The sequence below is a fragment of the Apodemus sylvaticus genome, chromosome 4 (assembly GCF_947179515.1).
Source record: "Apodemus sylvaticus chromosome 4, mApoSyl1.1, whole genome shotgun sequence".
NCBI classification, from domain to species: domain Eukaryota; kingdom Metazoa; phylum Chordata; class Mammalia; order Rodentia; family Muridae; genus Apodemus; species Apodemus sylvaticus.
The window spans coordinates 24,693,308-24,718,956 of record NC_067475.1 but is presented as its reverse complement, the minus strand read 5'-3'; the positions used below and the strand labels follow the sequence as shown (position 1 = coordinate 24,718,956).

At 44.0% G+C, this 25,649-nt stretch overlaps 2 protein-coding genes across 4 annotated transcripts in view; both read left to right on the top strand.

Moving 5' to 3' along the window:
• The first annotated feature begins 525 nt into the window (after nucleotides 1-525).
• On the top strand, nucleotides 526-2,747 carry LOC127682650 (histone H2A.Z). Its single transcript, XM_052179161.1, has 5 exons — nucleotides 526-682; nucleotides 1,090-1,167; nucleotides 1,452-1,565; nucleotides 1,930-2,059; nucleotides 2,307-2,747. Exons 1-5 carry the CDS (start codon nucleotides 680-682, stop codon nucleotides 2,366-2,368), a joined length of 387 nt encoding a protein of 128 aa, XP_052035121.1. The 5' UTR covers nucleotides 526-679; the 3' UTR covers nucleotides 2,369-2,747.
• An 827-nt stretch (nucleotides 2,748-3,574) lies between these two features.
• Nucleotides 3,575-25,649, top strand: part of Dnajb14 (DnaJ heat shock protein family (Hsp40) member B14) — a 44,578-nt gene continuing 22,503 nt past the window's right edge. For 2 of the 3 annotated variants that reach the window (XR_007977410.1, XM_052179159.1), the window contains exons 1-2: nucleotides 3,575-3,988; nucleotides 20,460-20,631. Coding sequence is in view for 2 of the 3 variants with exons in the window: in XM_052179159.1 (XP_052035119.1) it covers nucleotides 3,856-3,988; nucleotides 20,460-20,631 (305 nt within the window). In the remaining variant the exon portion in view is untranslated. The remainder of the gene's footprint in view (nucleotides 3,989-20,459; nucleotides 20,632-25,649) is intronic. The other variant, XM_052179160.1, reaches the window with a different exon arrangement.

Here is a 25,649-nt window from a genome sequence, read left to right as displayed (position 1 = left end):
CCAAGTAGAGGCCGAGCCGAGCTCGTCTCGCTGGACGCCTTCGAGCCACCTGTCAGAAGGCAGGAGTCTGAAGAAACCGAGATCAGCGGAGACGAAAGGCCAAGCCAGAGGGAAACCGAGAGGCCCCGGTGGTCAGCGAGGGGCCAGGCTAGATCCGAAGGGAAGCTCACGTGGTCTCCGGAGCACCGCGGGAGAGTGGGGGCTGGGGGGTGAGGCTGCAGCGGGGAGGACGCAGGAGCGCGCTCCTCCCCAGCCTTTCAGCTCCTCCCTCCGGGCACGTGACAGCACCGTCCACTCTCTCCGTGGCGCAGCGCTCTGTTGCTGCCCTCCCGCCCCGGCGCCCTTCTTCTCCCGGTCCCGTCCCGCCGCATCCCCCACTCATCCCACACGCGCCAATCACCGCTCGAGCTCCCGAGCGCCCGCCCCACCACTCCGTTCTTCGCTCTCCTATTGGCTGGAACCTCAAGGACGCGTCCGGAGGGCGGGCGGCAACCATTGGTGGGACGAACCAGCCGAGTTCCCGGATGAGGGAACATTCTGCAGTATAAAGGGCGCGAGGAAGGCGGGAGACGGCGCAGTTTGAATCGCGGTACGACGGAGGAGTGGGCGCCGGGATCTCGCTGAGCGTCCGCCTGGCCTCGTCTCTTCCTCGCTTGTCCGAGCTTCAGCACAGTCCGAGATGGTAACGTGAGAGTGACGGCGGGCGGCCGCGGGCTGCGAGCTTTGAGCGGGCGGGGCCGCCGTCCCCGGGGCTCGGAGAGGCGGCGGCGACTGGAAGCGTGCGGAGACGGGGTCGGGACGATCGGAGGGTGGTGTTTTGTGAGCCCGGGGCTCCGGGCGGGAGGCGACGGTTGGGGGGCGCGCACGGCGCAGCTGGGAACCGGCGCGGGGGCGCGCAGCCGCGGCGGGCTCGCGGCAGGGGTCGGCGGGGGAGAGGGCGGGGGCGAGCGGCGGCCCGGGGACCCCGGCGGGCGGGCGGCGAGCGCGCGCTCGCCTCCCGGACGCGCGGCGGTGGGGGAGGGGCGCGCCGCCTCGGTAATTCTATCTTCTCCGTCCCTCCCGGGCTCGCGGGCGTCGGCGGCGCCGCAGGCTGGCGGTAAGGCTGGAAAGGACTCCGGAAAGGCCAAGACAAAGGCGGTTTCCCGCTCGCAGCGAGCCGGCTTGCAGGTGGGTAGCTGCTGCCGCAGTCGGGTGACGGGGCCTTTATGTTTGCACCCCCTTGCTTGTTTGTCTGCACCCTGCATGGGTGTTCGATCTTTGCATGAGTGATGCGTCGCGCCTTGGCCTGCGGAGACCGTGAATACTGGGGTGGGGGGGCGTCGATCACATGTGTTACTGCCAGGGCGCGTTGGTGCACCACCACCGTCCTCGGCTTTGGCGGGCACATCATCTATCTACGAATCTCCTATCTTTGTGCCTTTTTCTTTTTGTTTGTGTGCATAAAAATCAAGTTCCCTGTGGGCCGTATTCATCGACACCTGAAATCTAGGACAACCAGCCACGGACGTGTGGGCGCGACCGCTGCTGTGTACAGCGCAGCCATCCTGGAGTACCTCACCGCAGAGGTAAGCGGGAGTACGCCTGTGATCTGGAAACGCTTTGGGGGGCGGGGGAAAGTGGCGAGAGGGAAGGAGGAAAGTGATGCAAGAAAACTCCCAGGCCCTAAGAGCGGCGCGCAGACCGAGGGAGCGCTAGAGGGAGCTAGTGTTCAGCCGAGGATTCTGCTGTGCCAGAGTTTGCTGCTCTTGCAAATGCAATTGCGCGCCCCTTCAATCTTATTTATTTATTTATTTATTTTGCATAATTTTGTCATTCAGGTAGTGGGGGATGACAACAGTTGGTAGGTAAACATCACTGGGTTTGGTCAGCATCGCAGATCTTTATTGAAAGTAAGATGGAATATTGATCATCAGATTTTTTGCCTTTTAGGTACTTGAGTTGGCAGGAAATGCATCAAAAGACTTAAAGGTAAAGCGTATTACCCCTCGTCACTTGCAACTTGCTATACGTGGAGATGAAGAATTGGATTCTCTGATCAAGGCTACAATTGCTGGTGGTGGTATGTCCTTACATTCTATTTAAGAAGAAAATTATATTTCCACTGCTTCTAGAAGAGGATATTTCAGTACATGGTGGTTTCATGACATTTGATTTACACTTAGTTTTACATCCTTCAAGTCTTCACTTTGTATATGAATTTACTGTTTTTAAAAAACCTTTCAAGTTGGAGTTACCTGGTTTTATTGCATGCATTGTTTTTAAAATGTTTATACAAAAGGTAGAATTAATCCTTGTCCTTCTCCTAGGTGTCATCCCACACATCCACAAATCGCTGATTGGGAAGAAAGGACAACAGAAGACTGTCTAAGGATGCCTGGATTCCTTATTATCTCAGGACTCTAAATATTCTTAACAGCTGTCCAGTGTTGGTGATTCCAGTGGACTGTATCTCTGTGAAAAACACAATTTTGCCTTTTTGTAATTCTATTTGAGCAAGTTGGAGGCATAATTAGCCTTCCAACCAACCAAATTTCTGCATTCGAGTCTTAACCATATTTAAGTGTTACTGTGGCTTCAAAGAAGCTATTGATTCTGAAGTAGTGGGTTTTTGATTGAGTTGACTGTTTTTAAAAAAACTGTTTGGATTTTAATTGTGATGCAGAAGTTATAGTAACAAACATTTGGTTTTGTACAGACATTATTTCCACTCTGGTGGATACGCTCAATAAAGGTCATATCCCAAACTACTTTTAAACTTGCTTAATAATTGGGACTTACCTTAGATCTCATTCAGCAACAAGTACATTCTTTGCTTTCTAATTAACCAGTGCACCTGTAGATGAAGTCATAACCCTATGTTTTTTATTGTTTCTTTGTATCATATGATGAATGTTAGGGTCTTAACTTTAGCAGAAGCTGGAGGTAGCATGGTGTTTTTGACCTTTGGACAGTTAACAGTAATGTGGAAGGGACCATGTTCTAAGGTGGGACATCTGGCCAAGTACAGAGACCTTCAGGATATAACGAAATCGCTTCCACAGAATGAACTTTGGATATAGATAATTTGCTCTTAATGAGCAGACACAGGTGTAAAATGCACTGGGAATACACTATTTTCTTTGGTAACATGAAGCATTGGTTTTGACACATCAGGAATGTTTTCCATTACTATACTTTGACCCCTTTTCCCTCCCTGAGACTTAACACAACATGCATCATACTTCCTGGAGCAAAACAAACATGAGACCGGGAGGTGAACAGCCTGTGGAGGTGAAAGAACTTCCTGCTTTGCAGCCTTATAGCTGGTTTTATTAACCATAAGAGCAGCATTGTACCTTGGGGTAGCAGAGGCAAGGGTCAGAAGAGCAGGGAGACTGGGGGTGGGGGGGGGTGTTGGGGGCTCCGGATCCAACGCAGGAAGCGCCTGTAGGACCCACGCGGCCATCTCCCCTAACGGAGGCCCAGGGCTTCCCAAGACCTAAGAGCCTGGAGGCAGGGCCGAGGGTCCCTGTCCACGCCCCGGTGGCGGGGAATGCGAGCTCAGGGCCGCGCCGGAGCTAAGGAGCCCGGGCGTCCGCGCTCCGCAAGCCCGGGGCCTCTCCGCCCGGGTTACCGCGTCGGCTGTACGGTCGCCCAGGCCCGGGAGGGACGCGGCTGGCGCCGCTGCGGCCGCGGGGGGCGGGGAGGCGGCCGTGAGGAGGCGGAGCTGCGAGGCCGCCCGTCGCCGGGCCGCCGCCGCGGTGCCCGCTCCTCCCCGCGCCGCGCCGCGCCGTGCCCCGCCCGGCCGCCTCGCCTCCTCCGCGGCGGGCCCCCCTCGCAGCTGCGCGGCCGCGGACACCGAGGCAGGCGCGAGCCATGGAGGGCAACCGCGACGAGGCGGAGAAATGCGTGCAGATCGCTCGCGAGGCCCTGAGCGCCGGCAACCGCGACAAGGCCCAGCGCTTCCTGCAGAAGGCCGAGAAGCTGTACCCGCTGCCGGCCGCGCGCGGTGAGCCCCGGCCCCCGCCGTGACCCCGGCCCCCGCGCCCTGCGCCCCGCCGGCCGCGGCCGCTCCAGCACTCGGGGACACAGGCGGGGCGCTGTGGGGTGCTGGGGGACGGGTCCCTTCCCCAGATCAGCCTAGGCCCCTAGGAAGTGACAGGAGCGGGGACTCCAGTGGCTTATCGGGCTTCACCATCCCCGGGTTCTGTATGTGGCTGTTCTTAAGCAAGTATCTTCGAATACCTTAGATGACACTGCTTTTCCCGGGGAGAAGGAGAGAGCTTTTATAAGACAGCTCCACTTTCAAAAGGGATGGTGAAGTTATTGATGATTCCTAAATAGTGTCTGATTTGATATGGCACCGTAAGTACCCGCAAGTTCGGTACATCGCTGAAGAGTAGGCTATGGACTTACCCTACTTTAATTCACCTTATTCATTGTCTAACTCCACAGTCAACACGACACTCACGAAGTGCCCAGAGTTGTGCCTAGTATCTTATATGCCCCTCTGATTCCTCAGAAGAGTTCTTTGACCATGTGCAGAAACTTTTGGCAAATGAATGAATGAATGAATGAATGAATGAATGAAAATACCTTGCCCAAGGTCGTACAGTAATGGGCAAAGTCATAATAGTCGCAGAGTTTTAATCTCTACAAGGCCTTTTGTTTTTGTCTTTTTTGTGTGTGTGCCCGTGGGGGAAGGCATTTTACTGCTGTTTAAAGTATTTCCAGGTTAGGAGAATTAAGAGCAAACAATTAAGAGGAAACTTAATAAGCAGGGCCCCTATTTAACTTTGTTTTCTTAATTCTTTTAACATTTTTGATTATCTCTGCTAATGTTCACTTTATTGTTTTGTTAGCATTGGGATAGGACAGGAAAAAATAGTGAAAGAAATGTTAATTGTAAAAAAGTGTGACATAAAAGTGATCATTTTAATCATTTTTAGGTGTATAGTTTAAGTAGTGTTAATATTTTCAATTGGGCACCACAAGATCTGTAAATTTTTGATTTTTATCTTACACCCTCAAAACTGTACCAGTTAAGTAGACCCCTTTACTCTCCTCCTGTCTCCAGGCAGCGCCCTTGTTACTGTCCATTTTCATGGATTAGACTAATTAGGTACCTGATCTGTGTGAAATCGGGCAGAATTTGACTTAGCGAGAATGTCTTATTTGTTTACTTACTAACTTCAGATTTCATCCATATTGCAACACGTGACAGATTTCCATTTTTAAAAATGCTGAATAGTATACCATTATTTACATACACGCATGTATAGGTGTGGCTGTGCATGAACAAATTTAACAGCACTTTTTCTTTTTGGAGGCTATTTAGGGTGTGTGTGTGTGTGTGTGTGTTTGCATGTGTGCAAGTGTGTGCATGTGTGTGTGTGGCTGTCTGAGAGTGGAGGAAAAGGTCTCTTCCTAGTGTAGAGATTGAGCCCAGGTCTGAGCTTTCACACCAGCCGTCACAAATCCTTAAGTCACCTGTCAATGGCTTGCTTCCGCCTCTTTTGTACTGAGTAATGTGCCTATGGGAGTGTCTACAAGCCGGCTTTCAGTTCTGCATAAATACCCAGAAGTGGGATTCCTGGGTCATATGGTAATTCTAATTTTGATTTTTGAGGAACCACACCACGTTGTTTTTCCAGGGCGGCTGCACCATTTTGTACGACATGCATGGTTCCAGCTTCCCTGTGTCTGGAACAGCAGGGCATCCCCAGTTTTTGTTGTGATAGTGACGATTCTAGTGACTATGGGGACAGGTCGCTGAAGTTTTGATAGCATTTCTCTGATGATCAATGATGTTGAACAGATTTTCATTTGGCTACTTGTATATTCTTTGGAGACAAGTTGTAAGTTGGTTGCTCAGTTAAAAGTCAGTCTGAGCCTGGCGGTGGTGGCGCACGCCTGTAATCCCAGCACTCTGGGAGGCAGAGGCAGGTGGATTTCTGAGTTCGAGGCCAGCCTGGTCTACAGAGTGAGTTCCAGGACAGCCAGGGCTACACAGAGAAACCCTGTCTCCAAAAAAAACCCAAAATCCAAACAACAACAAAACAAAACAAAAAAAAGTCAGTCTGAATTAGTTCCAGGACAGCCAGGGCTACACAGAGAAACCCTGTCCAAAAAAAAAAAAAACCAACCAAACAAACAAACAAAAAACCCAGAACCCAACCAACGAACCACAAAAATCAAACTGTTGTGGATATGGAGTTATAGAGGCTCTTTATATATTCAGGACACTATGTCGTTGTCATTTATATTTTGCAGATCTCTCATTTGTTCTAATATGTCATCTTTCCTTCCTGGGGGCTGTGTCATTGGGGGCTGGAGTTTTATGTAGTCAGTTTCATTTGTCAATTTTTGCTATGTTGTCTGGGCTTTTGGTGCCATATTCAAGAAATGGTTAGCAGGAATTATTCTTAGATTCCTTTTACTATGGAGATATATTTAAATGAGATGTCATCTGCTCTTGGAAGGACACTTTTAATATTAAAGTAGTAAGTACCCCAGGCAAGGTGCCTTGGCTTTGAAGGCCTGGCTCTTCAGCAGTCGGTTTCCAGCTCAGTCGAGTTCGGCAGCCTCTGTTCTTGTCTTTTTCGTTCCTGTGGCAGGGAAAGTGTCCTGATCCAGGGTATTCTGAGGACTAAATGAGTTGAGTGTCCTGATCCAGGGTATTCTGAGGACTAAATGAGTTGATATAAAGCATCTAATAAATCTTTTCTATTTTACAAGGGTAAAGAATTCCTAAAACGTGCCCAAATTTACAATTGGTCAGGCTTCTACCATTGTGTAAGTAGCTACAGTGAGTCTGTTAAAGACGCCTTCAAAGTGCAATGTAATTATTGCTCTGAAAGTCATGGGTGAGCCGGGCGTGGAGGCGCACGCCTGTAATCCCAGCACTAGGGAGGCAGAGGCAGGCGGATTTCTAAGATTGAGGCCAGCTGGTCTACAGAGTGAGTTCCAGGACAGCCAGGACCACACAGAGAAACCCTGTCTCAAAGAACTAAGTAAGTAAGTAAATAAATAAATAAATAGAAAGAAAAAAAAATGTCATGGGTGTAGGGAAGGCGAAGGCATGGAAGACAGAAAGTGAGGGGCAATGAGATTATAAGGAGGTAATTATCAAATAAAGTGCTAGGGTATCATTGTGAAGTATGCTAAAACAGTTCAAATACAGACTTTGCGGTCTCTATAACCAGGGACAAGATATTGAGTAATTCTTCAATTACAAGAAAAATAGAAGATATCAGCACAGAGTTGATGTGATCCGAAATAAAGCAGTGTGACTCTTGTGTAAAAACCATATTTTACAGAGGAGTATCCCAGGAGATGTTTATGGGAATAATTGAAGAACTCGGGAGAGGGGGAAATCTGGAATATTCATGAAAAGACCCTGATAAGGATTTTGTATAGGAGGAAATTGATGCTTTTGGGTGACTTGAAGTTTTAGTCCTGAATTTTACCTCTTCTAGAAGAGTACCAAACTAAGAGCTCAGGAAGCTGCCTGGCTGGTTTAGGGTCTGCCTGTACTTGTCGTCTTAAGATTTTATACCAAGTGGGAAGGAAATCTGATAAAACCTTTCAATAAACTGGCAAGCTCTTTTCTTTTGCATTTTTTTTTTGACAGGTTTTCTCTGTGCCACCACAGTCCAGCTGCCAAGCTCTTTTCTTGAGAAAAGGTTTGCTAATTCCATGTTTTAGCTGAGACTCTTCACTGTTGACTAGTAGGGATTTCATAATGCTCTCCCTCTGAGTTACATTTGTATGTTGTTTAATTGATGTGGTTTAGCACTTGGTAGAGGGCTACAGTTGCACTGCTGTGAGGTTTTGAGCACACTGCTTTAATTTTTTAGATTTTCATAGTAAATCTATAGGGATAGTTTAAAATGTAGAGTTTTTTTCTTTTCCATCCTTTCTCTTTCTTCATGGCTGTCTTCCTTTCCTTTCCTTTCCTTTCCTTTTTCCTTTTTCCTTTTTCCTTTCTTTCTTTTCTTTCTTTCTTTTTTTTCAGGAGACAAGCCTCCCTCTGTAGCCCTAGCTGTCCCAGAACTCACTGTGTACACCAGGCTGGCTGCTAATTCACAGAGGACCCGGTCTTGCCACCCAGTCTCTTAAGATGCTAACATTAAAGGCATGCGTGCCACCACCTTGTTTGACAAATACACTTCTGTTGTTGTCCTTGTTTGTTTGTTTAGAGAAGAGTGTATTTTATTCTTTTTAAGAACACAGAAGCAATTTGAATCAAATGATGATATATAACCACAGAAAAGTTCATTCAGCATCTACGCTAATGAATTAACTAGATACATCTTACTTAGTACAACTGCCTGCCTAACAACAGTTAAAGTAACCCTTTTAGTTTATTTTCATCCATTTGAGAGATGATACATATTTTCTGCCTTTTTTTTTTTTTGGTTCTGTTACTTTGTATTTAATACAAAATAGAAAATTGTTCCTCCCTTTGTCTCACCTAAACTAAGAGATTTTAAAATATCATGTGCATCTGAATCATTATACATCCTGTTTCCTTAAAGATCATTCCATTCTTTTCCTAGTTGGCATAATTAAAATTCAGTGATAAGAACATGTAAAACAATCATTTCTGTATCATCCAGTTAAGTGTTGGAAAAATGACTTTTTGTTACTAGTGAGATAACTTGAAATGGTCACACTGAAGAAAGAGTTAGGGTTTGGGCTTAGTGCCGTGTACCTTAGATACCCATTTCCACTTGGGAGCTGCAGGTTTCTCTTCCAAACAGTGAGAGCTTATTTATTCAACAGATGTTTATCGAACACATACTTCTCTGTGCCAGGCAGCATGGTGTTTAATTTTTTATTTTGTTTTACATGTTTGGATGTTTTTCCCACGGGCATGTCTGTGCACGTGTGTGCCCAATGCCCTCAGAGATGGGAAGAGGACATTGGATCCCCTTGAACTGAAGTTATAGACAGTTGTGAGCTGAGCTGTCTCCCTAGCTCACTGGTGGGGTTTTAGGGGTTAAGTGGTAGTAGGACAAAATCTTTCATCATGGCCTTTACAGTCTAGAGGAAAATTAAGCAGAATGATGACAGGATAATTTCTTTTTGTTGTTGTTTTTTGTTTTTTTGAGAGAGGGTTTCTCTGTGTAGTCCTGGAACTCACTCTGTAGACCAGGCTGCCCTTGCACTCAGAAATCCACCTGCCTCTGCCTCTGCCTCTGCCTCTGCCTCTGCCTCCCAAGTGCTGGGATTAAAGGTGTGCCCCACCACCACCCAGAGACAGTATAATTTCAATAGTTTGATTTTTCCTTTTTTCCCTTTCTCTCTCTCTCTCTCTCTCTCTCTCTCTCTCTCTCTCTCACACACACACACACACACACACACACACACACACTCACACACACACACAGATAAAATCTAGCCTCCAATGCTATAGGTAGTTGAGGATGATCTCTATCTTCTGATCCTCCTGCCTCCACTCCTCCAGTGCTAGGAGGTTATACAGGTGCATCACCACATGCCATGTATAGGGTGCTGGGGGTCAAAGTTGACTTCTTGCATGCTAGGCACACACTCTACCTAATTAGCTAGGTTCCAGACTCATCATTTGTTTTAGAGCCTCGGTTTTCTTTTGAATAAACTATTATTTCCTTTTGTGGGTGTGTCTGTGGGGGGTACACTTGTGTGCTGTGAAAAGCAGAAGAGGGCAGCGGGAGTTAACAGACGGTTGCGAGCTGCTCTTGGGTCCTGGGAATCAAACTTTGATTCTCCAGAGGAACAACCAGTGCTCCTACCTGTTGAGCCACCTTTCCCGCCTTAAAAAAGACTTTTATAGGTACATGCAATGTGTTCTGTGTTCATGAACTCAGATAAAGCATGTTTAAAATTAAATTAAGTGTATAAAATTTGTATTATTATTATGACCAATTTTTTGAAAGACTGTAAATATTTACTAATGAGGATTGACAAAACAAACTGTTTTACCTGTGATAATTAGAATATATATTGATTGCTATAAAAGAATGTCTTCAGCAAGTCAGCAATAGAATATATGTTATTTGCTTACTTGTTTTTTTTATTGAAATAGGCTCTCACTCTATAGCTCTGGCTGCCCTGAACTCACTGTGTAGATCAGGCTGGCCTGGAACTGACAGAGTCCCTCCCGATTCTGCTTCAGCTCCATCCCGCATTATCACGTAGAACTCGATAATAATTATAAATCATTATCTTCTCATAAATGTAGAAATTGCTAATACAAGGCTTTCCTAATTCCACGTTTAAGATAATAAAACTGGATTTTGAGTTCTAAAGTAGTAGAACTTGTTCCAGTTTCTTTTATTTAATTAAAAAGATGTATCTACTTATTTATGTATATGTGTGCTTGCATTAGTTTATATGTATTATGTGTATACTGGGGCCCATGAAGGTCATAGTTTCAGATCCCCTGAAACTGGAGTTCTGACTACCCCGTACCCATATGGGTGACTGAGCCCTTTTCCTGGCTCCTGTGCTGGTTTTTAACTTAGTGGGTCCAAGGACAAGTTACTCTGTGTGAGCATGCACACACACACACACACACACACACACACACACACACACGCCTACCATACTGCTCTTATTAGGTAAAAAGTCCCTGAGGATTTAATCATAGAAAAATGTTCATTTCTCAGTTTAACTACTGAAAAATCTATAACAGCCATAGAAGGCTGTTTTAGCATGGTCCCATATCCAGCTTTTAATGCAGATGTCTAGCATATCAGCAATGATGTTTTAGTAAGAATGAGACAACGAAGACATAGCCTTATACTAGTCGGGGTTCTTTAGAGTCACAGAACTTATGGAATGAGTCTCTTGCTTTCTTTCTCTCTCTATATTTCTATTTCTCTCTCTCTCTCATATGTGTGCCCAGTCCCACGAGGCTGGATGTCTCAGCTGGTCTTTTGTATAAGCTAGAATTCCAAAGTAGGAGGTTCCAATGCCAGGCAAGGAATGGCTGCGCTGGCAGAGTGAAGAATCAATGAATGCTTCCTTCTTCTGTTGTCTTATGTAGGCAGAAGGTGGGACCCAGGCTTAGGGCGTGTGTCATCCACCTCGAGATCCAGATCAAAAGCCTGGGTTTCAAGGTCACTCCATTTCTGGGTTGTAGTTCATTCCAGATACAGTCAAGTTGACAGCTGAGAATAGTTACCAAAGCCTTCAACTCCATTCATAGAATTTTTGTGGCAACATGTTAATATCCAACCCAACCATTTCTCTGGCTCCACAGCGTTTAAAAATATTTTCTTCATTTCTGAGTTGAAATGAGGCAGCACTCAGTTCATGTTGGAAATGAATACTAAAGGCTTGGTTGTTTTTATCTGGTTTTGGTGGTAGTGGTGATGGGTTTTGGTTTTCCTGTTTTTTGAGACAGGGTCTTAACACGTACCCGTGGCTGTCCTGGAACTCAATAGGGAGACCAGTCTGACCTTGATCTCACAGAGATGTGCCTGCTTCTGCTTACCAAGTGCTGGGATTAAGGTGTGTGTCACCTCACCTGGCTACTTTGCTCTGTTTTCAAGCAAAGACACTGGGTCTACTTTGCTTCAGACAGCTGCTTGTTATTTTTGATATCTTTGGCTAGTGTGAATCTCTTTATATAAACAAATAAAGCTCCTGGTTCTTACGTGTCTTTTTAGCTGTCTTTAGTTATGTAGCTCTTTGGTATAACTGTTTCAGTGTCCTCTGTATACTTCCTGAGCTAGATCTAGAATCAGCCCTATGTCTTATAATCTTCGTTTCTTTTAGGGGAAAATGGTGTTTCAGCATCATAGTATAGATATGAGGGACATTGTGACCTAGGTTGTTCATTGTTTGGGGTTCTACTCAAAGCATAGCGTTGGGACATGCGTAGTGTGTTGTGGGTGTGTATGTGTATGTATGTGTGTGTGTACATGTCTGTCTGTCCGGTTTGGTTGGTTTTGTTTTCTTTGTTTTTTGAGGCTAGCTGTCCTGGAACTCCAGAGATCTACCCTGCCTGTCTAGTAAGTGCTAGGATTAAAGATGTGCACCACCGTGCCAAGCTTTTGAGTGTATATTATTCCTTCCAATTCAAGATAAACTTCCAGAGTTCTTTGCTTATACATTTTTTTAGCCTATGTTTCTGTCTTCTTTAGCTATAGTACTGGCTCTTGAAAACCCATGACACCACAGGTTACATCTAGATTACTATCTTGTTTCATGTTGTATCATGTACACAATAGTTCCAAAAGCATGTAGTCAGTACTAACCTGCCAGAATAATGATCAAAAATAGTTTAAAATTTTTAGTTTGCTTTTGTCCCCATTTACACATTTTTAATTATTTACCAAGCTTCATCTGAGCTTGGGCAAATACACTCTGTGTTCCCACAATGGCGAAACTGCTTCATAGCATTATAGGACCTATCTCTGTAGTTAAGGAATGGCAACTAGCGCTGGGGAGATGTCTTCCAGAGGTCTTGAGTTCAGTCCCCAGCATCCACATGGTGGCTCACAACCATCTGTAATGGGATCCTGTGCCCTCATCTGGTGTGTCTGAAGAGAGCAATGGTGCACTCATATACATTAAATAAATCTTTAAAAAAAAATGGCAACTATGAAGTTAGGCAAGGCTCTCCTGAATACTATGTACTTCACAAATGGTTAAGTTAGGCTTCAGGCTTTTATGAAATAGTCATCCTGTGTTTTATACATATATACAATTTGTCTGTTTCACCTGAACTGATTAGAGTAGTTGTAAATAGGCTGTTCCATTGCTGAATAATTCTGGATGTATTTCATAAGGTAAGTACATCTGCATGTAAGCACATTATAATAATCACATTTAGGCCATTAGTTCATGTATTCATTTAAATTCTGTGAGTGGACCCCATTGTATCCCTTATGATAAAAAAAAGGGCAGGTGTTTTGTTTCTGTTTTGCTTTTAAACTGGGAAATACATAGGTATACTTGTATGTGTGGCTCTTGTTTGTGTTGGCACTCCGTTGTATTTAATGGCTGTGTTACTTTTATATAAGTTCTGGTATCTGTAACATACATATATACACATAACCCATATTCACCTCTCATTTTCAGTTCAGTGCAACATTGTTCTTTCTCACTGTCTTAGTTGCTGTTCTATTGCTGTGAAGAGATACCTGAGCATGGCAACTCTTATAGGAGAGAGCATTTAACTGGGGAGTTGCTTATAGTTTCAGAGGCGTCCATTGTCATTCTGACCCGGAGCCTGGCGGGAGACATGGCAAGCAGAGTGCTGGAGAAGTGTCTGAGAGCTGCATACTGATCTGCTGGCAGAGAGAATGGCCCTGAGCTTGGCAGGGGCTTTTCAATCCTCAAAGTCCATGACACACTTTTACCAACAAGGGTGCAACAATCCTTCTAATCCTTTCAAATGGGCCACTCCCTACTGACAAAGGATTAAAAACGATGAACCTATGGAGGCCATCCTTATTCAGACCTCCACACCCACATCTTTATTTCCTTGTCTCCTCTGCTGTTCACTGAGTGAGAAGTGTAGCTCCCACATTTTGTCTTTGTGTCTTATAAATCACATAGAAGCAGGCTATGTCAGTCTCAGTCGTGTGTTTGTCAGTGGCTGCCAGTTTGATCCCCAAAACGTTTCTTGGCCCAAGCCAGTATGCCCTGTCAACCTTAGCTGACAAAAGCTACAGGAGGAATGAGTAATCCCAAAACTTTCTAGCCTACTATTTAAAGAATATTTTAAGAAGATTTATAGCATCAAACCGTAGTATTATTACACACTACCTTCTCTCAACTGTCCTTCCGTCTTAATTCAGTTAAGTATCGATGTGATGTTTGCCACCAGTCCCACGCCACGGTATATGTCATTATTTTGGAATTCTGAAGCTTGTTTCCTAGTGGGTCACAGAGAGAGTTTGGGGAACTATATTCGCTAAGTTCTAGAATGCAAAAGACAATTTACTTGTGAGTTTACTGTTGACGTTTGGTGACTGTATTAAATTACTGTACATGTTGCTGGGATAAAATACCCAACAGAAACAGTTTAAGGAAAGGGCTTTATTTGGGCTCACAAGTCTGTGGGAAAGGGGGACACCATAGCAGGGAAGTCAGGGGAGTGGGAGCTTGAGCTTGCTCAGTCGTGCATTCCAGTCAGGAGGTGGAGAGAGGAGTGCTAGTGGTCAGTGTGCTCTCACCTTTTTATGGTGAGCCGAGCCCATAAAACATGCTGCCATAGGTGGAGAGAGCGGCTTCCTTATCCCAGTCGAGCTCATCTGGAGAATCCCTCCAGAGCTTGTTTGTCAGTCTCCCTAGATCCTGTCAGGAAGATAGTCAGGGCTCACCGTGTCAGTGAGTCATTGGGTATGCAAGTACAGCACACCAGGGTCTTGTGCACGTGCCAATGATAGGCGAAGTCTGAGGATGGTCTAATTTTTCTCTGTATAAGTCGTTTGATTTTCTGGTTTTTGTTTCTGTATAGATGCCCAGCTCACTTCACTTGAGTATATCGCAGGTGTCATTTACTTTTAGGATTTCTGATATTTTATTATGTCATTTAGATGTTTATATGTCAGAAGTCTAATAATTACAGTTTGTTTTATTTCTCATATTTTTCTTTGAGCTTTCTATTTTCTATGTGTTGTCTTTTTTTAAAAAATATTCAGTATTCACCACGTCCTTCAATGTTTTTCTATTTTTCATTTTTAAAATTTCTAGCCTTCATACATCTTATTTCTCTGTGTAGTACTTGTTGAACTGTTAAATAATAAAGAAACTTTTGTTTCTTCCTGCTTAGCTTTTTAGTTTTTCGAAGACAGGGTTGTGTAGTCCAGGCTGGTCTTAAATTTGAGACCCTTCTGCTTCAGCCTCCAAGTTCTGGTGTTTCAGGTGTGCATCCTTGAGCCCAATTTAGTGTCTTTGTCTTCTGTGTTTTAGTTATGGTCTTACTCTTAGCTTGGGCTGGCTCAGAGCTCACAAGGCTGCCCTTGAGTTAGTGGTGATGTTCTTGACTCTAGCTCTGCATTCTGTACCTCCATGCCCAGCCAACGTGTCTTTTTGGTTGAAATTTTCCCCCCTTTGATTTCATATTCTTTTATTTATCCTGTATGTGTGTGTATATACACACGTGTGTGTGCACAACAACTCTAAGGAGCTGGCTGTCTCCTCCACTTTCCTATGGTTCTGGGAATTGAGCTCAGCAGTGGCCATCTTGTTCAGCAAGCATCTTTTTCTGCTGAGCCATTCCTCTTCTGTATTTGTCTCGCCTGTGGTCTGGATAAGTGATTTCTAAGTTGCAGTTTTGACTGTCCTTTCCTATAGAGCAGTGTCTTTCTGTCAGCTGCTGGCTTGACCCTTATTTGTGGTGACATTGATGGTCTTTAGAAGTCACATTTATTTACCTTTTATATGCCAACCCTTTGCACAGTGTTTGAACTTGATTGTTCTTTTCCTGTTTACTTATTTTCTTTTTACTTATGTAATGTTTGTTTATTTAGCCTTTCCAATATACAGAGATCTTCCTGGTTTTGTAGGATATTTAAAACATTTATTTATTAATTATATGTAAGTACACTGTAGATATCTCAGACACTCCAGAAGAGGACATCAGATCTCGTTACAGATGGTTGTGAGCCACCACATGGTTGCTGGGATTTGAACTCAGGACCTTTGGAAGAGCAGTCAGTGTTCTTAACCACTGAGCCATCTCTCCAGCCCTTGTACTATATTTAAAAGTATGTCTATCTAGCTGGGAAAGAATCCTTCTGTGTCCTCCCCATTCCTCCTTGCAGTTTCATTGTTCATTTGTTGCTGTTGCTGCTGTTGTAGATGCTATTGCTATTGCTGCTGCTGTTGTTGCTGCTGCTGCTTTTGTTGTTTCTGTTGTTGCTGTTGTTACTGTTATTGCTGCTGCTGCTGGTGCTTTTTCTGTTGTTGCTGTTGTTACTGTTGCTGCTGTTGTTGTTGCTGCTGTTGTTTCTGTTGCTGTTGTTATTGTTTCTGCTGTTGTTGCTGCTACTGCTGCTGTTGTTGTTGCTATTGCTGTTTTTGTTGTTGTGTCTTCCCTTCCAGTCTGCATTCTGTTCCTTGCAGTTCTCTATAAGTGTGGCCCAGGCACTCCTGCTGTGATAAGTGGGTGAAACCCATTCCTTTTCGTGTATTTCCTCGGCATGGCCTGTAATGCCTGTAGTCTATGCGGTTTCTTCTGTGGTGTGCACCACTCTTCACTCTTCTGTAGTTTTCTTGCCAGTGGCTTTTTTAATCTGTGAGCTTGGCAGATGCCCACGTACAGCTCTTGGCTTCTCACAGACACTCAATACCCACAAATAGCTTTTTACCTGTTGATGGTTCATGCCCATTGTCATATATTAGGGGATTTTATGCATGAGGTTGTGATTTTACTATTTAATTCTCTTTAGCTTTATTTGAGATTTTGAGAAATTGAAATTTTAAGTGACTAGCCTGGCAGGGTGGTATGTTTCTGTTATTACAACAGCAAGGAGCAAAGGATTTGGGATTTGAGGACTGCTTAATCTACATTTGCTTTTTTTTTTTTTTTTAAGTTTTACTATTTACATGTTGTGAATCACTGCTGCTACATACACTATTCTGATTCCATTGTGATTATATTAAATGCAGGCTAAACTCCAGCACAAAGTTAGCTATATGGTATGTTTTATTTTTCTTAAAATTAATAGAATACTATATTACCTATAATTAGATTGCCAGATGGCTTCTTGTCTGTTAGCCATGGAAAAAGAATGATAGAAGTTTCTATAAGAAATAGCTATGATTTTGCAAATTTGCCAACAGGAGCTGTAATTTTTTATTTTTTTGTTTTTGTTTGTTTTTTGAGACAGGGTTTCTCTGTGTAGCCGTGTCTGTCCTAGAACTCACTCTGTAGACCAGGCTGGCCTCAAATTCAGAAATCCACCAGCATCTGCCTCCCAAGTGCTGGGAATAAAGGCGTGCGCCACCACCAAACGGCTGGAATCTTTAATATATAACTATGATAATATATGTACAACAATTTTATTGGTATAATTTACATACTAAATAATGGATTTATTTAAAGTATGCAATTAAATGGGTTTTTGTGGAATCAAATTGTGCGACTGTTGCCATAATGCTGGAACTTCCCAACCTTGGAAATAAAATGATTCATTTGATGCCTCAGCTCATAGCACATTCCTCTGACCCACTGACCCACTGATCCACTGACCCCTGCCCTTGGCAAAAAAAAAAAACAATTTACATTTTTTAAAAAAGGATTATTTATTTATTTATTTAATATGCGTGTTTATGCACACCAGAAGAGGGACTCAGATCCCATTATAGATGATTGCGAACCACCATGTGATTGTTGGGAATTGAACTAAGAACCTCTGGAAGAGCTCTTAACTGCCGAGTCATCTCTTTAGTACCCCCAATCTGCTTTCAAAGCGTGCATTTACGTGCTCTGTTTTTCTGCTTTTTTCCCCCCTCAGCCTCTCTCTCTCCTTCCACAGCCTCCACAGCCCCCACCCCACTCCAGTGGTGCGGGAAGGGAATTAAATCCAAGGCTAGCTAAGCTGGGCTCTGCCTGTGAACTGTGGTTCCAGGCCTTGTGCTTTTCATAGGATGACATCATGTAGTATGTGGTCTTTTGTGCCTGACTTCTTGGCTTGGCATAATGTGTTCTCTGTTATCCATGTGACAGTCATGTTAATATTTAGTGTCCTCTTATTTCCAAATAAATTTTACTGTCTGGATGGCCCGTCCTGTGATAGTTCTAATATTGTTATGCATGGGGATTTGTGTTCTGCTTCTCAACCCATTTGTGATTTAAGTTATGTTTTCCCTCCCTCCCTCCTTCCCTCCTTCCCTCCTTTCATCCCTTCCTTCTTTGATTTTCTTTTCTTTTTTTTTAAAGATTTATTTATTATTTATATGTACACTGTAGCTGTCTTCAGACACACCAGAAGAGGGTGTCAGATTTTGTTATGGATGGTTGTCAGCCACCATGTGGTTGCTGGGATTTGAACTCAGGAGCTCTGGAAGAGCAGTCAGTGCTCATAACCGCTGAGCCATCTCTCCAGCCCCCTCCTTTGATTTTCAATCAGAGTCTCACTTTGTTAGCCCTAGCTAGACCAGAATTTGCTGTGGAAAGCAGACTGGCCTCAAACTCACAGAAGTCCTTTTGCCTCTTCTTCCAGAGTGTTCTGAGATTAAAGATGTGCACCACCACTCCAGCCTTAAATTACATTTTTGTAATGTAATTGATTATTTCTTCTTCTTCTTCTTCTTCTTCTTCTTCTTCTTCTTCTTCTTCTTCTTCTTCTTCTTCTTCTTCTTCTTCTTCTTCTTCTTCTTCCTCCTCCTCCTCCTCCTCCTCCTCCTCCTCCTCCTCCTCTTCTTCTTTTTGAGACAGAACTCAGGAATCCACCTGTCTCTGCCTCCCAAGTGCTAGGTTTAAAGGCATGTGCCACCACCGCTCAGCGATTTTTCCTTCAAAGGTGAGCCCAGTTGCCTCTGTACTGTAGTTCATATGATGCTAGTTTGTTGAGTTTTGAAGAAGTGATTTTGTGATCTAGATATAACACTGTCAATTTTTATTCCTTTGTGCCAGAGATATGTCTCAGTAGATAGAGTGTTTGCCTTGCAAGCCAAAGCTTAAACCCCTACAACAGCTTAAATGGCACATGCCCATAATGTGACTCCTGTGTGCTTGAGGCAGTGTTCTAAGTCATCCTTTACTGCAGAGCAAGTTCTAGGCCAGCCTGGGCTACTTAAGTCCCTGTTTGTAAAAACAAAGCAAAACAACAGTTGGACTTAACATCTTGAACACTGCTGTATAAATTAGAAGTTTACATTATTCCATCCTTGATAATTTCTGTCATTTATTGAGATGTGTTCAAACTACCATCATGTTGAATTTTCTGTCATCTTTTGCCCTTTTGTTAAGCTTAATTGTTTATTGCTTAGTTTTAGTGTTTACCGAAAATTTCATACCGTATACATACACATACACATAAAAGAAAACAATGCGATTAATCGTACTGCACCATGTATCCTTAACAACTGGGAACGTATGGTCCAGCCTTACCTATTTGCTCCTCTCTGCCTACTGTTAAGCCTCTGCTTCCCAAGTTATTGTAAAGTAAGCCCTACACATTATTACTGTTCTGTTCATTTGGTGTTTATATTTATTTATCCAGTGATGGATTACTATTCATGTTTGTGCCTCTGCACATATGGACACATTTTATTTTGTCTGAACTATAAACATTATAGTATTCTTTCTTTAGTCCCTGCCTTTAAGTGGTGCAAAAAAAAAATACTTATTTCTATGTACATTTGTGTTTATGTGTATGTGTGTGTGCTGGTGCCACCAAAGGCCTGAAGAAGGTTCTGGATTCTCGGGAACTAGTGTGTGACTGTGAACCACCTGACATGGGTGCTGGGAGCTGACCCTTGGCCCCCTGCAAGAGCAGTACTCAAGCTTAGCTGCTATGCTATCTCCCCAGCCTTTTACAAATATTTTTACTTTGTATATTTGAAAAATGTTACTGTTCAATTCATGTTGACAATTTTTTTTTTGTTTTGTTTTGTTTTCTATTTTAAAGATGCTATGCCTAGCCGGGCAGTGGGATTACGCTTGTAATCCCAGCACTCTGGGAGGCAGAGGCAGATGGATTTCTGAGTTCGAGGCCAGCCTGGTCTACAGAGTGAGTTCCAGGACAGCCAGGGCTATACAGAGAAACCCTGCCTGGAAAAAAACCAAATCCAAAAAAAAAAAAAAAAAAAAAAAGATGCAATGCCAGTATCTAGTTATTCTTGTTGTTGAAAATAAACATAAGTTGTTTTTTTTTTTTAAAGTACTTTTTAAAAAATAGTCTCTTTAACTACTTTTAAATGTTATCTTTGGGGGTATCCTGCAATCTCACTGTGTGTTAAATGTGTCATAATACTTAGATAATACTGATTTCCATTCATTAACTTTACTTGTCTTTGAACACTCCTAAACTATCCTCTGTAGATGGTTACTACTAAAAGAATGACCCACGTTTGTTTATTTGTTTTGTTTTGAGAGAGGGTGTTACTGTGTAGCTCTGGCTGTCCTGGAGTTACCAGAGATCGGTCTGCCTCTATGCCCAACTGCGCTGCTACAGCCTTGTTACTTACAGAGACATTATGGAGCCTGAACTGATGGCTTGTGTCTGTAATCCGAGCAAAGGGAAACTAAAGCAGAATTGAGAGTTCAAAGCCAGATCAGGCCACATAATTCTAGGTCAGCCCCAACTGCATGGTAAGATCCTGCCTAAACAAAGGGAAAAACAAAACAACAATCTCCTCTTCCCAATTTAAAAAAAAAAAAAAAAAAAAGAGAATAGAAAGGAGGAGGCGGCCATGTTTAGTCTTTCCAGAAGAGCTCATTTTGTCTGCTTTGTCTTTTTTCTGGAGCCCTTGTGTCTGTGTCCGGATGTGAGTAGGTTCAGTGTCCTTTATCTCTCATTACACAGCGTTATTGGAAATAATTATGAAAAACGGAAGCACCGCTGGAAATAGCACGCATTGCCGAAAACCTCCAGGGAGCAATGACCAGAGCAAGCCCAGCTGCGGGAAGGAGGGCACTTCCGGTGCTGGTGAAGGCGGGAAAGTCTATACCAAAGACCAAGTAGAGGGCGTGCTCAGGTAGGTGTGAATGCGAGTGTACCTCACCATGATCATTGCCTGTGATCAGACCCCATCGACGGCTTTAAAATGCCTAAAAGAAGGTATTTAAAGCACAGTTTAATAAAAGGGAAATGAAGGAGTTGCCTGGGTGTCCCACGCTTCATATTGTGACGTCAACTGGGAGGGAGTTAACTTTCTGGAAGCTTCCACTCATTTTGTCTGCTTTAAAAAGTCATAATGACTTTTTAAAATAATTACTCTGAGATGATGATTTCAGCTTTGATTCTATGCACTTTTTTGGACGGTAGTACTGAAAGAATGAATTGCTTTGTTGTAATATGTAGCTGAAAATAGGAGAATTTCATATGCGGAAGGCTGAGAGTAAAGGCAGTAATGTTTTCAATTTCCTGACTAAAGATGCTTTATTCCCCTTCCTTTCCGGCAAGGCTGCCCCTGTTTACAGACACCGTGGGGCCGCTTCTTCGGACTTGCCCAGTGTCTCTCGGTCATGGGAGCCTCCCTCTCCATGCTCGCTTGCAGGAAGCAGCCGGTGGAGCTGAGTGCCGCGGAGGTCCATGTTAGAAACATAGCTTTCCTAACTTTTTTTTTTTTTTTTAAATAAGAGCGAGTTTTCTTGAAAGAAAAAAGGCTAAACTCTTAGGTATGAAATGCCACAAAATAGATTGCTTTGTTTCATGTTGAAAGTTAAAGGAAGCTTGCTCCTCTGAGCAGCTGCTGAAGTTTGCAGGTGATGGATTCTGAAGATGACTCATCAGGAGTTCTCAGGGAGAGTGGGTTGAACTAACACAAAGAACGAGGGCCAAATAACACAGAGGCGGCCCTGGTCTCTTGTCCTATGCCTCTTCCTTTTCTATCTTTCCCCTTTGTTTTCCCCGACAGGATTTGTATGACATATACTTTGAGACTCAGAGTATCTAGTAAGGACAGTGGTTTGTCACAGAGAGTGGTTTGTCATGGTGTCTGGAATGTAATGTCGACATATTTGTACCTCCTTTCTTTCCTCTATTTGTGAATGCTGAGTCTTGGTTGTAACATTGTGTCTGAATTCACGAGAGGGAAACAGATTCCCGAGTCAGGATCCAACCGTGCAGGAGGGCCTTTGACTGCTGTGATGGCAGCAAGCAGTTCAAGGGCCTTAAGTAGCACTGCACTGGGCCAAACTTGACTTTGGGAAATGCTATAGGGAAACTCAGCCCTAGATCAAGCTGTGTTTTCCTGTAGGCATCACAGTACATTAGGAGAACACTCTCTGTGGATGCCCCTTCTTTCTTGGTGGATTTATTTACTTTTACTTTATAAGTATGAATGTTTTGCATATGTGCATATGTATGCACTACATGCATGCCTGGTGCCTGGAGACCAGAAAAGAATGTCTGATCCCCAGGACCTGGAGTCACAGATGGTTGTGGATGCTTGGAACAGAACCTTGGTCCCCTGCAGGAGCAGCAAGTACTCTTAGCCACTGAGACATTACTCTAGCTGCCCCGCACCCTGAATTTTTTTAATTACAAATTTAATTGTATGTGATATTTGTGACTACCCCTCTCGCCTTGCAGAATAGAATCACCTATTTACTTGAGAGTGTCACCAACAAACAAAACTATGGTTGTAAGCTTTGGACAATGATAATATTCCAGATTTGCTGGTTTTTTTTTTTTTAAATCTGTATTTCCTCTCCTCTACCTGTGTGTGTTTATGTCTCTGTGTGTGTATGTGTGTGAGTGAGAGAGAGAGAGAGAGAGAGAGAGAATACACGTGTGAGAGCACACACAGGAAAGAACTTACATAAATAAAAGAAATATATTTATTTCAGCACTGGCCTGAGTATGCATATGTGTGTGTGTGTGTGTGTGTGTGTGTGTGTGTTTGCTTCTCTTTTTCTCCATGCCAGGGGCCTTGCCTCTAGTAGGTGGGAATGGGGGTGACATCCTGAGAGGGAAAGACTGACAGCTGACAGCGGGAGCAGCCGTGCCATCAGAGCTGGCCAGGCAGAGCCCTGAGCGCTTCTGTCTGTCCCTGAGATTGACGGTGACACTGTTGATGAGGCTGAAAGCTGAGGAGAGTAGGAAAAGCGTCTTTATGGATGGGATGGAGTGAGTGCAGATTGACCGAGGGCCCAGCCATGTAAGATCGCAGTTCCTGATAGATAAACTACTTTAGAATCATTACCTGCATTACAGATTGATTCTCTAAACCAATAACTCTACTATATCTTAAATCCCACAAAATGTACATTGTATCTGTCTGTCTGTATATAATGTAAAATGTATATATAAAATTTCCTTGTGGGATGTTTTATATAGTTATGAAATATTCTTTTAAGCAAATCCCTAAGTTATTTGAAATATTTCAGTCAGTCCATTTGTTGTAAGTTGCCTGGTTGCAGAGTGTGTTCGTATTCACAGTAGACTTCTTAAATGTGGCCCCAGTAAGGCAGCAGATGAGAGACCAGAGCCTGCATCTTGTCGTTTGGTGTTTTGTTTTATTTATACTCGGGGGATTTTCCTCAGGAAAGCACTCTGTCTTGATAGAGAAGGTGATTATGCAAACAAGTTGCTCAGTAACAGTTTGGCTCAGTGGGGAGAAGCCACGCAACGATCCTGCATCAGTTGCATAAGTGCAAACCCGCAGTAAGTCTGAAGAAAACTTGTGTAACTAGCAAACAGGCAGCACAGCCACCGAGCTCTGTGTCATTGACTTGAAAAACATTTTAAAAATTGAGGAAAATAAACTTTACTGGAAGTTTTTAATGCATCATTGTAAAAGGGCCATTTTGTATTTAAAGATCCTCGTGGAACCCAGCAGGTAGCTGTAGTTGCAGCCTGGTCTGCTCCCATGCAGCTATAGTTGCAGCCTGGTCTGCTCCCATGCAGCTATATCTCATTGGAATTTCCGAGACTATAGAGTTTCAGATAAGCCTCAGTCTCCCCTCTGTTCCTCTGTCCTTTTGCTTTTGTTTTTTGTTTTTATTGTTGTTGGTGTTTTGTTTCTGTTTGGTTTGGTTTAGCCTAGGTCCTGCTGCAGCCCCAAGACTGACCCTAAACTCCTTGTCCTGCTTTAGGCCTCTCTCAGAGTGCAGGGTTACAGGTGTGGGACCCTGGTCTTATTACATTTCAGTCCTTTAAATTAAAGGAAGATACGGTACAGTGGAGAGACACGTGACCACCACGGTTCTTACAAAAGAAAGCATTTAGTCGGGGCTTGTTTACAGTCGTGGAGGGTTAGCCTTCATGGAGGAGAGCATGGTGGCATGCACTAGACACGGCGCTGCAGAGGTGCCTGAGTTCTGCATTCAGATCTGCAGGATCAAGAACAAAACATGGACCTTAAAAGAGCATTTGAAAACCCAAAGCCCACCCCGAGTGACACACTTCCTCCAACGAGGCCACACCTACTCCAGCAAGGCCACACCCCCTAATCTCTATCAAGTAGCTCCACTCCCTCATGAGCAAGCATTCAAATATATGAGACTGTGGTGACCATTCCCATTCAAACCACCACACAGAGTAAGGAATATATGTGGAACACGACTGCATGTGGATAATTGTCCTGGCTAGTTCGTATGACCAGCTTGACACACCATGAAGAAAGAGGCAATCTTAATGGAGGGTTTGCCCAAATAGGATTGGCCTATGGCCATATCTGTGGGGAATTTTCTTCCCTGTTCATTGATATCAGAGATGGCTAGGTTTATGCCATCTTGACACAAGCTATAGTTATCTAAAAAGGAGGTAATCTCAATTGAGAAAATACCTCCATAAGAGGCATTTAATTTTTTTAAAATTAGTGATCAGTGGAGGAGGGCCCACCACTGGATGGAGCCATCCCTGGGCTGGTGTCCTGGGTTTTATAAGAAAGCAGGCTGAGCAAGTCATGGGGAGCAAGCCAGTAGACAGCGCCCCCCCACAGCTTCTGCATCAGCTCCTGCCTCCAGGTTCCTGCCCTGTTCAAATTTCTGCCTTCACTGCTTTTGATGATGATGTGTGATGTTATATGGATCTATGAGGGAAATAAACCCTTCTCTCCCCCAACCTGCTTTTGTCTTGGTGTTTCTTCACAGCAGTAGTCACTGTAACTAGCCCACCAGCCCTCAGGAGGTGGTGCCACCCCAGGACAGGTGGTCTTTGGTTGTATTGTGAAAGTTTGCTGCTCAGGAGTAAACCAGTGTGAGTGAGCTGGTAAGCCTGTTCCTCCGTGGTGTGTGTATGCTTGACTTCCTGCTTCGAGTACCTGTCCAGTTTTCCCTCAGTGACAGCTGAGATGAACTGTTTCCTCCCCAAACTACAGTGACAACCTGCAGCTAAGCCTTGTCCTGCCCGCAGGCTCCTGGACTGCACCTGGCACAGAGATGCTGTGCACCGTCACCTCCCCCCACCACACCTTCCCTCCACCACACCTTCCCCCACCACACCTCCCCCCACCACACCGCCCCTGTCACGGTTTCTAACATATCTGAGAGAAAGAGTCTCCAGAGATTACGGCTTTCATTTAGTCTGTTGCCTCAGTTAGGGGTTCTGTTGAGGTGATAAAGACCATGACAAAAAAAGCAGTCTGGGGAGGAGGGGCTTTGTTTCACTTTACAATTTGTGGTCCATCATCCTCCAGAGAAGTCAGAACTGGAACGCGGAGGCAGGAGTCAAAGCCGAGGCCACAGAGGCATGCTTCTCACTGGCTTGCTCCTCACTGCTTGCCTGCTCAGCCTGCTTTCTTATAGACCCAGGACCTCCAGCCCAGGGGTGGCACCATGCCCAGGCAGCTTAGCCCTCTGCATCAAACCTCAATCAGGAAAATGTACCACAGGCTTGACCAATCTGGTGGGAACATTTTCTCACTTGAGGTTCCCTCATCTAAAATGACTTTAACCTATGTCAAGTTGACATAAAACTGCCCAGCACAATTGACCCTTTGCCAAGTAACTGTACAAATAATCACTGTTGACCATAACTTTTCTTATTATCCTCAAGATGTTATTAATATCAGTATCACAATATAAAAGAGATTGGAGAGATGGCTCA